Source organism: Photinus pyralis, unplaced genomic scaffold (genome assembly GCF_008802855.1).
Source record: "Photinus pyralis isolate 1611_PpyrPB1 unplaced genomic scaffold, Ppyr1.3 Ppyr1.4_LG7, whole genome shotgun sequence".
Classification (NCBI taxonomy): domain Eukaryota; kingdom Metazoa; phylum Arthropoda; class Insecta; order Coleoptera; family Lampyridae; genus Photinus; species Photinus pyralis.
The window spans coordinates 9,988,029-10,002,721 of NW_022170738.1; the positions used below are offsets into that span (position 1 = coordinate 9,988,029).

Consider the following 14,693-nt stretch of genomic DNA (forward strand, 5'->3'; position numbering starts at 1 on the left):
GACACTGACTCAAACACACTTGAACAATAGTCACTTCACTTACTTTGTACGGATATTCTTCGAGTGGATTCGGAATGGCGACGCATTCGAACAGCTGACGTCTTTAAGGTACTTAGGCTGGAAGAACTGGGTATCGGGCTGAGTGTATGAAATCGTTCGCTAAAATTAAAGAGTTTACTCTGCGCGAAAAAACTCGTCAACGACGTACTTCTGGCCGATTTTTCCCAGGACAGATTCGCACGAGCTGACGCCGGACGTCGTCGATTCGGTAATCGAATTATCGCGATACCGATGCGGCACGTCTGAACCTACTTTAAATTCAACCTTATCATTCGGCTTTCTCTCGACGATTTTTAATGCGTCAAATGTTTTTGATTCTGAGAGTGATCGTTTGTGCTGAATCGCGGATGGATTTTGATTGCTCGGAAGCGTAGATGATTTTTGATGATGATTTAAACCGAAAACTATCAAGATATTATAATGAAGCAACAGATGGCGGTCGCGAGGCTTACCACGATCGACGGGCATCAAAAAGTCTTCGTCCGTCGTGGTGCTATCGGCGTCGGGGAGGTTAACGCTGTACTCGCCCATGAAAGCGTTATCGCTCGACGTGTGCTCGGAGTCGGAACCTAAAGGTAAATTGAACAGCTGTTCGTCTTGCACCTCCTCCTGCCAATTCTCTTCCTCTATGACCGGCCAGCGATTGTGACGGTCGTGTCTTGTACACACCCACCCTGCAATTAGCGTACTTTGGGTTTCAGCGACCAGGACGCGTAGGCTTACCTAGCTTGAATAAGTAATCGGCGCCTGCGCGGTTTGTGGCCACTAGCGATAAGGCAAAGAAGGCGGTGGCCCTAATTGAGTAGACAACGCAGTGTTGCACCAGTCTTATTATGGAAGCTAGGATTCCCTTGCTGTTCAGTAATTCGGTCCCCTTCAACGAACTACCCAAATGACCTAAACTCCACAACGCCACCTTTAACTTTAGGATGTCGTCGTCAGTCTCGCACAAACCGTTGTCGATCCACTAGAATATTTTCAATACAAATATACGTCCATGAACTGGGGAGGACAAGTATGAGCTCAGTGTTTTATTACTGTTTATAATTTTTGAGTTCTTGTGGTTATTTCAAAAATTCAATTCAAATGTCTCTTGCTGAATAGCAATACCGAATGCAAGGTGCCACAAACAAACCCCGCCCAATGAAAAATAAAGGCCAAATAAATAAATAAAGACGCATCACTTTGAGAAAGTTGAATTTACTGATACAGGGTGTTCCCAATGAAATGGCAAACTGCCTATTTTTCCTAAATGGAAATGTTATTTCTCTATTCGATACTGTTTTATGTTCTCTTCAATTTTTAAGGTTATTTTTCACACAAAAATACCTACCCATTTAATTACATGTTTATGCATCAGAGTAGGTCATGATAATAAAAAATAAAAGAATACAGGAAAGAAAACAATGGCACATTTTTACAAGGTATGAGCTAGAAAATACCGACAAACTGTCTGCATACTACTTAAAACAACTCCCCCATCGTTAATTTGTAGGCGGCGGATTGAACTACAGCAAAGGGACCTTTAAATTAGATTTGTGTAACCACAACGCTCATAAATTGGGAATGGTGCTACAACATTGACTTATGAACTAACTATAAGAACTCGAAAATTGCAAACGGTATCGTTGAACAATTTTTGAACTATATTAGGCGACATCAAGAGCTTATACAAGTCAATTCCATCCTAGTATATCTTAAGGTTGCTGAGAAAAAAATTCAGGAAGAAACTCAAATGCTGGGACTTTTAGAGCCCCACTTCCAAAGGAAAAAATTGGGACCCCCTCTACCGCCAATATTTTTTACATATTTAATTGTTTCATCTTGTATATGCTCACTTTTGTTTTTCATTGTTTATTTCACATGCATTTTTTAAAACCTGCGTGTCTTAGAAACTGTGAAAGACATTGATTGTGGATACAAGGGCCCCAGGCAGTGGCGTACCTAGGTATTTTCCGAAGCGGTGCCGGATCAGGTTTTGGCGCCTTATTGGTTACGATTGAGCTCTAAGTACATTTTTGAGAGAAACTTTACACGAAATTTTAAAAGCAAATTTTAGAACAATGCTTTGAATAACGAAGTCTTTCACTCAACGAAGAATAGAAATACATTTATTTATCATGTTTTCAATTCTCGCGTCAAAGTTAGCTATGACATAGGGTACAAATCGTAGAAATGATTGCGTCTTAGAATAAGGGTGCAAATGCTGGTCACACTAACACAGACTATTGTATAGATCACAAATAAAGTATTATTATTATTAGTTTAAATTTGCAGCCTTTTCCTACCGCTGTAACTTTGTTCTACAAGGGCCATTCAGAAAGCAACAGACGTTTTGAAATAAAAAATTAAGAAAGTGTAAGAAGATTATATACGCTCTTAGGCTGTTTTTCAACATAGTCGCCATTCACATTGAGGCACTTAACATAGCGTGGTACAAGTGTTTTGATTAAAACTTTGTACACATCCGCCGACTGTCGGGGCGTCAGAAGTGGGTACCGACAAAGGGAATATGGTAGCCCCCAACAAGATCTTATCGATTGTGGAGTCAAAACTGGCTAATAAAAGTACTGATCTGCCACACAAAAATGCCTTGGATCTCACACGGTGACTTTGATAATTTTTTAACAATGTTCCCTTCATCCTAAAGGAGCGTAAATTTAGTTTTCATTATATTTCAGCGCACCCTGTAGTCGACTTCAACAAACTATTAGAATTTAACTGCCGTTCTTGTTTTTTATGACTGACCTATACGGTACACCACGTACTGCCCATCTTGACTTAGTGCCCTCGGCACTTCAGCGCCTCTGGCGCGCCCTCCCGCCTTCAGAGCGCGGTGCCGCGGCATCTTTGGCACCTACCTAGTTACGCCACTGGCCCCGGGTTCGAATCCCAGGTGATGCATGGCTGTATGTGATTGTGAGTGGGCGGAGTAGCTTCATCTAATACTCCGCCCATTATAAAATAAATTTCTACACTATCAATAAAAACAAAAGATGAAAGTTGTATGTCAGGACCCTCAAAATGGCAAACCGAATGGGTAGATTGGTTTGTTGGTTTTTTTTATCTGTTTTAGTGTTTCCGAGAGTCTTCTACAAATTTTTTAATCTGTCAAAAGGAATGCCCTTGAGTCTCCAGGTTGAATAAAATTATGAAATGATTTAGATCAGCGGTTCCCAACCTGTGGTGTATGTACAGGGTGGCCAAATAAGAATGCGAGGTACTGTATCTGGGAACTTGTCCATCATAGAGGCTTGCGGTAAAAAAATTTATTACTAAAACGGCCACGAGAAAAACCTGGAAAATATTTTTAAGTTACTGCAATGGCCGCTAGGTGGCGTAACTGCAATCTGGAATCTAAACATCACAATATCCGGTCTTTGAAGTTGACGATAATCTGAACCTTTGTTGTTTGACAATTTTTCCTGTAACTCTAAAAAATGAAGTGGTGGGGAGTATTCAAAGGTTTCCGTAAAGAACACCCTGTATCTTCGAAACGACTGAGCCGATTTTAACAAACTCGGGTTAATTGAAAAGAGTTATTCTTCGGCTACAAATATTATAATATTTGAAGTTTTATTAGTTTCACATATCGCCGCTTGAGGGCTTTTTTCGACATTCCGACAGAAATGGTTGATTTTCTCAAAAAAATTAAATGCGTTGGTTTGATTTATAATTATAAAATGGATTTTGGGGTTGAGAACCGCTGGTTTAAATCATTTCGTTTTAATAAGAGTGAATTAAACCGCACCAGTCAGTTTTAAAAATTACCGAGACTTACAATCGATACGATTTACATATTTTTCCATGTCTTATTTGAATTTGAATAATAAAATTGAAAGTACACACCTGCACGTATTTATCCACAGATCCGCACTCCAACAGAATCGCAAACCCCTCCGCGTGCCTCGTCAGCTGTCCGTAAATGTGCGGCGGTAAGAATAGGTCCTTGCGACTCGTCACCTTCAACGAGCTCAGCCTCTTGTCGTACCTCCCGTCCTCGCCGCGCTGGTGCAACGTCAGCGTGTCCGAGATTTCGTTCTCGACGATGTGCACGTACCTGTAATTGACGAATTCGTCCCACCTTCGTATCTCGTTACTGATAAAGCCGTTCTTCTTGAGCTTGTTGAAGCCGTTCGGCGACGACAAGAATCGAATTAGAAGCAGCACGCCCTTTTCGCCGAGGTGCAGTAGGTCCGGATGAAATTTTGATTAGCTGTTCGAGGTAGTTCGGTACCTCGCACGCCTCGTGCAAGGCGGCGAGGGTGGTGAGGCGTACGGTGCGCGATTTGTCCTCCAACTGTGCGGTGAGTAACTTTATTCCCCAATTGTGGAACTGTGGCAGGCCTGCCCGAAGTAGTACTTGCAAGATCTGGGTGGCGTACAGTCGGGAGCTCTCGACGGAACACTTCAAGACGGACGCGAAGAGATCGCGCGCGTGGCCCGGCTCCTCGTAGCTTAAAGATGACACGATCAGTTTGACATAGCAATCGTGCTTTGAGGTGGTCGCTAGATGGCGCAATTGTTCGAAAATTTTCACGCTTAGGAGTACGCTCGTTCCAATTTTGGTGGTGGCGAAACGCCCGATGAACAAGAAGTACGTTTGACATTGCGTGTTCGACATGTGCTGCGGGCTGAAGAGGCAATCGTGGGCGCTCTTGCTAGTCGTTATCGCCTTAATGTGATTCGAGATGTCCGTAAATAAGTCGATGAGCAATTTGGTAGCGTCGGGATCTTCTAACCGCGCGAGGCAGTGGATTAGTTCGATTCCGACGAGGGTGTAACCCTGCGTGTTTTTGGAGGAGGTTAGGTCCATGTGAGAGTAACGGTTATTCGAAGGCAAATAGAACTCGACTAATCGCTTTAAAAACGTTAAATGAGTAGATTCGGCTAAATTGAGTTTCAGGTCGCTTTTGCCTTTGAGAATAATTTTTATAATACTCCAGTTCCACGTGAAAGCGTCTTTACTTAGTAATACGCCGGTGTCTTTTACTATATCGTCGCTCTCTTTGAGTACCAGCTAAAATGCAAGATTGAGTTAGTTAAGATGCCAAACACCATAAGCAAAAAAGAAAGGATTTTTTGAATGAAGGAAATGTACCCAAACTAAAAATCCATTTAATAACTGATGTACATTTTAAGAAACCATTTTCACTTAAAATTTCAGAAAAAAACCGCTCATAAATATGAAAGTTGGGTCTGCGCATGTGCAATTAGCCATTCAAATACGAGTATTAACCGGAAGTTATTATTACGTGCGGCCCAAGATATTTACGAGAGAACGTATCATAAAAAATTGTTGAATATCGCAAATTAATTAGAATGATTAATTTAATAAGATGGCTAAATTTCGCTATTGTCCCAGTATAACAAACATATGGATTGCGAAACAGAACGATAATAAATAGCGAGTTATAACAAAAGTTTTGAAGCAAGCATTTTTGCCTAGAAAAGATATTAGTTTCAGCGGATGATTTATTGGGGTTTAACTGCACCTGCATAAGTGAGACGAATGGGTCGTAGTGATACTTTCTTTTGTGAGCTGCGGAAAACTTTGTGACTACCAGTTCTGTAATGTTATATTTGAATGTCACTTAATTAATTTATACAGGGTGGTGACTTGCGTAACGCATCATAGGGATTTCAATGTAAAATTCATAACATGCGATTATTGGCTCCCCAAATTACTTTAGAGCACAAATGTATTCAGGTTTTTTGTAGAAAAAACTTTTCACGTCAATCAACCGTATTAGTTTTCAATTTTGTGCATAATAAAGACGGAATAAGACGGAAAATAAAACCCCCATCTTTTTTAATAATCTGTGATGCCATGGAATTTTATAATACAAAAACTACACCAATATCCGTCATGCCATGGAAAGTCTGCTATAAAACAAATCAAATTCTATCAAAAAGTATTATATTTAGAACAGCTTTTGTTTTAAAAAATTCCATGGCATCACAGATTATTGAAAAAGATGCAGGTTTCATTTTTCCAATTTTCCGTCTTTATTATGCAAAAAATTGAAGACTAATACGGTTGATTGACGTAAAAAAAATTTTTCTACAAAAAACCTGAATACATTTTTGCTCTAAAATAATTTGGGGAGCCAATGTTATGAATTTTACATTGAAATCCCTATGATGCTTTACGCAAGTCACCGCCCTGTATACAGGGTGTCTCACTTATCTTAAGAACATGGATTATTGCGGCAACTAGCGGGGATATCAAAACACGTTTATACAAAATACTCTTCATATGGAGGGGCCGATTTAATGACGCTATGCACATTTTCACAACCCGTAATAGTCAAGTGTCGGGCAACTTTTTTTTTTCAAATAAAAACTTATACTTTCTATTGAATATTCTTATTCTACATCGGAAAATAATAATCTTTTGTGTGATCTAGGAAGTAGTTCTGTTAAGAATTTGGCACATTTAAAAAAAAAGGGAAGAGAGTCAAGTTTCATGACAACACCCCCTGTCCTTCACTACCCAAATGGCAAAATGGAATTTACCAATTATGTCTTAAAAAGAATTGATATAGCAAACAAATTCTAGTGACCTTTCATACTGGTGACCTAATTCTACAAAAGCAAACCGTTCTTTCAGTTCAGTAAACGAGAAAATCAACACAAAATGCAGGTATTTCGTGGGCAAGCCATCCACCAACAGCTCCACCTTTAACTTACCTGATGCAACCGTGACTTAGTGTGACTAATTTTGTACTTTTTGTTATTTTCCAAATTTCGAGTTCGTTTCATAAAACTACTAGACTGGAGTATATAATCCAGGTATAGACTGGACGATGCGGGCCTCCGTTTCAACAGCCTGCAAGAAAGATAAAAGTAACGAGTGTACCAGTTTTAGGCGGCGGCTTACTTGTGGAGCTGTTGTAAGGCGGTAACAGCACCGAGCGCTTGAGGTCGCTTCGTTGCATATTCCAATAGATTCGGTAGAGGCGGTGTAATGTTGCAGCATTCCGGTGGTAGGAGGATTTGTATTAGGCGTAGTAGCTCACCTAAAATTAAAGTGTTTGATCATTATAAGCAAGTTAATTGAGGATGATGGAATTATACAACCGAACAATTCAAATGTTGAACCAACCACTTGTTTCATGGATTGCAGAGCTGGGCAGTATTCGATTTTGTAAATACTTTTTAGTATTCAAATCCTTTAAAGTATTGAAATACTTTGTAATTAAATACTATTATGGAAGCAGTAGTTGTTTTTGTAACTCAAATACTTTCACAAATATTTAGTATTCGAATACTTCGCATAGTATTTGAATACTTAACCTTCCTTTTTTTACCAAAAATCGACTACTCCAAAATTTCTCGGGAAAACACTTTTTTTATTAATTTTGGTGCGTAGAATCCAAAACAATTCGTCCTTTTTCGATCAGACTGCTCAATCAAAAGTTATAGACTAGAAACCAATTTCGAAAGAAAATTCAAAGGACTGTAACTTTTGAACTAGTAGCCCAATCTTGGAACTGTTTGAAATTATGGATTCTACAGGCCCCATTCTATAAGAAAATTTTTTTCCCGGGTCGATGTGAGACAATTTTTTCTTCGGGGCTCAAAAAAAGGCAGTGTAAACTTTCCCTTTTTACCAAAAATCGACTACACCAAAATTTCTCGGGAAAACACTTTTTCTTATTAATTTTGGTGCGTAGAATCCAAAACAATTCGTACTTTTTCGATTAGACTTCTCAATAAAAAGTTATGGACAAAAACAAATTTCGAAAAAAAATTCAAAGGGCTGTAACTTCTGAACTAGTAGCCCAATCTTGGGACTGTTTGAAATTATGGATTCTACGGGACAAAATCTATAAGAAAATGTTTTTTCCCGGTCGATCTTAGACAATACCTAATAAAACCGTAGCTCGAACACTTATAAACGTGTCACTAGTGGCTATAACTTCAGCTAAGGCGCAGAGAAGGCCAGTTTCCAAGAAACAATACAATAATAACGACAAGTGAATATCCGTAATGTTAGGAGTAGTTTTCGCTAAATGAGGCAATACGGAGCGTCCTTCCGCGGCTACAAAACCTTCAGTTAATCGCCACGACGCCTGCGGTTCGGCCGGATCGACCGCACTCAGTGCCACGGACAGTTCGTCCGTCCACTCCGGCTGAGGTAGTCCTAATAGTTCGTACAATAAATCTAATACGGCCTTCTGCAAAGAACGACTTAAATCGATCGGCCGCGGCGGTTCGACACTTACCCTAACTTCTAATTGATTTAAATATAAAATATCGACAATCGCCTTTAAGCCTAACGAGTTGGTGGGGCTACAAAAATGCAGTATACCCGGCCAGCTCCGGAAAACAGATAACAGCGCCAATCGACTACAATTAAACCGTAATTCCCTTTCGTCCCTGCAATTGGCACAATCAGAACAAGGATAACTCGACGATTGCGCTTACCTATTTTTGTCCATCCAACCGTGACGATAGTGGAAGTCGCAGTAGGGAGCTGCAATACAGTGCAAATCGACAGCTGCGTGGTTTCTTGTGAAAGGCCTATCTAATAATAAAAGTAGTACTCCGCAGAGCGATTCGGCAATCCGCGGGGTTTGACATTCCAATAGATTCCTGGTGATAGCTGCCACGCCGCCACTTGCAATGAACAACTCGGCATTTAGCACGCCCAATTCGCATAAACAAGCCAGGCACGCTCTTAGCATACGATCCTTCTCCTCGATGCCACAATTGGCTAGTGCAACGAGACTCCGCGCCATCCCCATGTCGAAATCGACAGGCGACAGTAACAGAATCTTCTGCATGAGACTCAGCGCTTGTATTCTCTCCATGTCATTCCTCAACGACAAATCTAGCGACCGCGCGACTAAACATGGAAGTTTGAGCTTATTAAACTGTTGAATGTCATCTTCGGTCATCAACACGTGCCTTATTGCTTTTAAACCTGCCGATCGGACTAAACTCGAATTGTTAAACAAAGTAATACGTAAACTGTAAACAATCGTTTAATACAAGCATGCCGGTCGAACAATACCAACCAGCACAGAATTTCGACAGTTGTATACGATATCTTCGACAAATTACCCTCAATATGCAGGTATAGTTTAATAAACGCATTTATACAGTTAACACATTTTCCTTCCGTGATTCCGTCCAATTTACAAATGTCTAAAAGAAGTTCCTTGGCGGTTTCTCGTGGATCTGCAACGAATATTGAATATTTTACGCAGTAACGTTTGCAATTACCTCGCTTTAAATCCAATTGCACAATATCTTCCTCATTGACGGGTGTACCTAGAAGTAATCAGCTTAGAAGTAATTGGTGTGATGTGTATACCGACTTCGAGTATATCTAGAGGATCCGATGTTTCGATTCTTTTTTAACATCCAACTTGCAACTGCCATTATTGTACCCTGATATTAGTCATATTTAGGTAGAATTGGTTCAATGGAAATGGTTTATTTAATTTTTATTTGTATAATAGCATCATAATTATGAGGTATTTACGATTGCAATAAAACGTCAAACATTTTTCATACTTTTTAGGTTATCTTTCCCAATGTCAAATTTTTGGGGACTTTTGGTTTATTTCTCTGTACAGGATGTTGAAAAATATTGAACCACGACATGCTCGGCAAAGAAATAAATAAAACCTCCAGCATACAAGGATCTTAGTCCACTTATATAGCTATCGAGACTCTTTCTTCTTTCGAATGCTAATTTTTATTGCTAAAATGTAGAAAAGAACAGAAATAGAGCAGTGTAGCGGTCAGCTCTCCAGGTTATATTTCATAAATATTCGTTTATTGGTCGATATACATTTTAGAGCCAAGACTGTATGTCTTTCCTTTAATATCTATACATTATATGTACTCGCCTATTTCCCACACCATCCCCCTTTAATATCGAGACAGAAATCGCCGCGCAGTAGTCTCTGGCGACTCTTGCTTCTTTTATTTTGTAGTACAGATTCCGTGCCAGTAGTAAAGCTGATGGACCTGTATGAGCCAGGGTCAGTTTTGTCCTCTTTTCGGGATGAAGTGCATCAATTGAATTTTTCAACATTTGGGAAACTCGCCCACCTTACAGCATGTGGATAGATGCCATTGTATATTATACAGTATACACCATGGTACCTCTAGTATAGATGCCTTCCTGTTGCAATAAACCACGGGCGTAGTACTATAAACATCCTGTAAGTCCTGGGTGTCCTAAGACGATCATCTCATCAACCTGTTGACGCCCAGAAGCATGAGCCAGCGTACCATACTATAATTGTGTAGGATCTCCCTCCCCCAGCCCCCCAGGATGAATATCAAACTTCAAACAGAATTTTTTTGGGTGATTTTAATAAGGGATAGTTGAGGATTCTTAATTGTAGCATTTCGAAGTATAATACCTAAATTAGGCCGGCCTGGTATGAAATATTGTTCATAAGTTTCTTATAAAGTTAGCCACAATTACCACAAATACAAGATGCAGAAACGAGTGTACAACTATCTACAGATACAACAACTAGTAGAATACAAGATTAAACCCAATACGCAGTAATAAAGATAACAAACAAACATTCTAAAGAAAGTACTATAAGCAAAGGTGTCTTAAGGAGATAATATTTTGGCAGAAAATACTGAATGTGAAAATCTTCAAAGCTTTCAAATACACTCTTTGCGCCAAATATGATTTGTGGTCTTCCAAACGTTGATTGGCCCACATCAAACTTTGTAAATAAGCCAGGCAATGTTACATTAATAATCGTCGCACCTTCAGGTAAAAGAACCTTCACGATCGCATCCTTAATAAGCACATCATCGAAGATATGATCAACTGCTCTCATCTTCAATGAAAACTCGTCGACATGATTCCACAAGTAATGAACGGAGGGCACACTGTATCTGATGACGTAACTCGTTTTCCACCCATTTAGCAGCGGATAGCGGGGTTGAAACTTTAAAGTTTTGTAATTTTTGTAGTGTAGAAGCGTAGATTTGCTGCTATTTCCCAGTTCGTCAAAGTATCCCACGTCATCTGCAGTTGCAGGTAAGTGCGTATACCACCACCAGTCAAAGTTGTTCACGTTCATGTAAGGAAATGAAGAATTAAACCTTCCTAAAAGCAAATTTTTAAAACCTACTTACTACGAAAGTAACTTACCTTCGTTTTTCACACTCACTTGATCAGAAACAAAAATTTTGCCAAAATGTGAAACCGTGATAAGTCGCTTCAATGATAAAATCGTAATGAGGGGGGTATTATCTTGATAGGCAACTGTCAAGCGTGTAAGGCTAAGAGGGCTGATATTTTTTGTGATATACTCCACACTGCCCTCCAACTGGTACAGTGGAGATGGGCTAATCTGTAACGCTTTCATCCCTTCAGGTTTTAAAGTAAAGGAACTTGTTGCGATAGACGTTTTGTAACCGGAATAAAAGCCCACGTTTCCTCTGTACACCACAGACTGATGAGGACCCATCAGAGTATTTTGCACGGGAACAACTTGACCGAAACTGATCAAGTTCACTACTACTTTAAGCACGTGACCGGGTTTAAAGTTAGATTGTAAATTGACACGAAATTCGTCAGGTGCTTCAGTTGTGGTTTCGTGAGTCAGTGTGCCGTTTTCACCAGAGAATTTAACAATGAAATTGACAACATTAGGATCTAACCAATAACGAAAATGATCCACGGATTGCGTCCCATTGTTGAGCATTATGATACGAATTTCTTCTTTGACATGTAACCCTCCGAAGAATCGAACATTTCTAATAACCGATTTATTGATAATCTCACAATTCGTTGCAAAAATTGCAAGTGTCACTAATATTACGCACTTCATTTTGTGACCAATTCTCTTTTGTTTTACCAGATCACCTTGATACTTTCTTGAACCGTTCCAAGCTCACTCGAAGTGCGAGATATAATATGCGAAAATTCCTTTTGTACCACTCAAAGTTGTACGACACGTGGGATTTCCAGTTATCGTCGAGGAACTTCTTGTAAAACTGGCTCATTTCGTCAGAGGAAAGTGGCTGCGCGCTTTCGGACGATTTCACGAACTCCTCCTTTTGCTGCAAAACGTAAATTGAGGATTTTTCCCCCGTAAAACGACATACCTGCAAAAATTTAACGTTGTGTTTACTCCAAAAGTCTTCGTTCCACGCCTGAGTTTCATCTTGAAACGTTCGCAGTTTTTGCTGCAGAACGGTCTCCTTGGGCAATTGCTGACGTATGATCGGACGTAAATTCGATTGTGAATTAGGTGGTCCTATAATGTCGACCTTGTTGCTTTCCGGTATTACTATAATCGGGCTTCGGATGCACTTGTCCAAGAATTTAGCGTAGGGATTTCGGGAATTTTTTCTAACCTAAAAATCGGAGAAAATTACTACTATGTAGGAGAAAGTATACGTACAGAGTTAATTAAATTTGATGTAGACGCCGTTTTTACATGTGAATTAATCGATTTTATATAATTCATCGCTTTAGATGGCGGACGAGGCCCTTGGATTTACTTAGTAGATTGAATAGCTCAAGGTAGTTCATTCACAAACATTAGGCTTTATTGCAGCTACAGTACAATTGATCTACTTTTCAAAAAATTAAGCGGAAAAATATTTTTTGCCAAAACAGTTTTAAATAATTTTACTCGTTGTTTAATCATTTGTAGTTGTTTGTTTAGTGCTTGTGTCCTGTAATTTGCGCAACAGTTGGCCCCTATATCATGGTTAGCTGCACAGTGACCGCATCACTAGACAGTTAACGAGTTGTGGCCAAAACCGTTTTTAATAATAATTATAATAGGTATAATGTTAATGTATAATCAAAATGAATCAATTACAAGCAAGACAATGCACTTCTCACTTCGGCTAAACAGGCATCTACTATAACAGGATTATTTACACTTTTTAACGACTTCTTCAGACACTTCAAAACTAGTTTATGCAGCATACTACACTGCATTTTGTCTAGCTTCTTGAAATTATCCGAATATTTTTCGGGATTACTTTTAAAGTCCTTTTCAAACAGTTTCAAATCGTCCACTGTTTGTAGATTCAGTTTCGTATCCTTCTTTTTCTTTTTCCGACGCTTTTTGACATTGGAATTTTGCAAAACTGGTATTCCCAAATCTTCGGTGGTCCTTTCTGGTTTATCCTCCACAGAATGGACGGGTGTAACTTTCTCAATGTTAGCACGATCGATGAAGAGCTCCTCGTCGCTATCTCCCATGTCACAATTAAGCAAGGACAGGAACGGTTTGTCAGTTGGCACATTTTCAGGAAGGTCGTCTAAACATTCTGTTTCGAGCCATAAATGTGGATCTTTGGGTAAAATGTAACTTTTGGGTAACCAATTGACAGTCGAATTTTGTAAGACAGGCACAAACGGAAGTAAAAGTGAGTACAACCGGCAAGCGTACTTCACAATATTGCGTGACAAAGTATAAATTCGCGAGACAATACCATAAGCGAGAAAATAAATCTTCCACATGTGTCCCAAGGTGATCAGTTGTTCCAATGTCGAGGCGGCAACTTGAGTAGTTTCAACAAGACGTACCATTAGCTTCCCAAAGCCTTGTAGCCTCACTAACAAGTACAGTAGCATATTACGAGCAGGCATATACATAACGTCCGAATAAGTCTCGGGAAGGGCGTGTGAAAAAGTTTCTAAATGATGAAGAACGTTCATTCGTAAATACCGCAATAACGCTTGATTTACTTTGGCAATAGTTTTGAGACCCTTACAGTGTCTGAGTTTTGTTTTCATGCAATACGTAAATCTCGATAAAAAGGCAGCTTCTTGCTCGAAAGTCGAGTGATTCTTAAACGCCAGGCATGCTTCAGAAATGATGTTCCTTAAAGTTGTACCATCTGCAATTCTAGTTTAATCGAAGGTTTTGTTATACAATAGCCCAAACCTTTCTCTTGAATATTTTGTTTAATTGTCATTACAGGAGGTGGTTTTAAATTTTTCACATTCCACAATTCAGAACTCTCCATGGTGCATGAAATGAGGTTATGTTTATTCAGCAAATACACAAACAAACAAAACTCATACGCGGTCATTTTTCATACACTCGAAAAAATTGTTATACAGGGTGTTTTCAAATGAAACTAAAGACCAAAAATAAAAATGGGCATTATCAGAGTTACGAATGAGTTAAGAAGCAAACATACATTCTGAAATATTTACGATACATAAACCGACGCTAGGGGCTACAGTCCCTCATAAATTTTGTAATTGGACACGAAGCCAAATGTATAATTTTATATTATTTTTGTACAATCGTTTTTATTTTTTAAAAATCGATTGATAAGTTAGAGAGAAATCGAAATCTCGAGTACTTGCTAGCTAAGATTATTTATAGTAGGGACCTCCGTCGATTGGTTTGCAAAGTACGTTTCAAACCAGTTTAGCAAATTCTATTAGTTATATCTCAGACACCAATAAAAAACCTAGGGATGAAATGAATGTGTAGACTCAATCAAATAAAGTCGTCCAGATATTTCAATAGAACTTCTGTTCAGTAAAACGATAAGGAGCATAAGCACGGTAGGAATGGGTAACTGGGTCACCTTTCCACCTGTCATTTGTCCCCATTAAATTAGAATGTTGGAAATAAAACTTCAAATTAGAAAAAAATCTT

At 39.2% G+C, this 14,693-nt stretch overlaps 3 protein-coding genes across 4 annotated transcripts; all 3 read right to left on the bottom strand.

Moving 5' to 3' along the window:
- Positions 1–35: 35 nt before the first annotated feature.
- Positions 36–9,599, bottom strand: LOC116175613 (rapamycin-insensitive companion of mTOR-like). Its single transcript, XM_031493825.1, is given in 14 exon segments — positions 36–159; positions 209–464; positions 513–734; positions 784–1,027; positions 3,910–4,263; positions 4,265–5,080; positions 6,754–6,892; positions 6,944–7,082; positions 7,934–8,243; positions 8,292–8,445; positions 8,494–9,039; positions 9,087–9,249; positions 9,295–9,342; positions 9,390–9,599. Coding segments are annotated over 14 exon segments (3,579 nt in total). The 5' UTR covers positions 9,454–9,599.
- Positions 9,600–10,378: 779 nt separating this feature from the next.
- Positions 10,379–12,632, bottom strand: LOC116176989 (COA8 family protein CG14806, mitochondrial-like). 2 transcript variants are annotated; one of them, XM_031495843.1, is made up of 4 exons: positions 12,462–12,632; positions 12,163–12,414; positions 11,204–12,117; positions 10,379–11,158 (listed from the first exon to the last, which is right to left on the bottom strand). In XM_031495843.1, the coding sequence occupies exons 1-3, from the start codon at positions 12,525–12,527 to the stop codon at positions 11,917–11,919; spliced, it is 519 nt and encodes a 172-aa protein (XP_031351703.1). In that variant the 5' UTR covers positions 12,528–12,632; the 3' UTR covers positions 10,379–11,158; positions 11,204–11,916. The 2 variants fall into 2 exon arrangements, with proteins under 2 accessions (XP_031351703.1, XP_031351702.1); XM_031495842.1 differs by lacking the exons at positions 12,163–12,414; positions 12,462–12,632 and having other exon boundaries at positions 11,204–11,917.
- A 181-nt stretch (positions 12,633–12,813) lies between these two features.
- LOC116176990 lies at positions 12,814–14,075 on the bottom strand. Its single transcript, XM_031495844.1, has 2 exons — positions 13,965–14,075; positions 12,814–13,917 (listed from the first exon to the last, which is right to left on the bottom strand). The coding sequence occupies exons 1-2, from the start codon at positions 14,044–14,046 to the stop codon at positions 12,884–12,886; spliced, it is 1,116 nt and encodes a 371-aa protein (XP_031351704.1). The 5' UTR covers positions 14,047–14,075; the 3' UTR covers positions 12,814–12,883.
- Between the last annotated feature and the right edge of the window lie 618 nt (positions 14,076–14,693).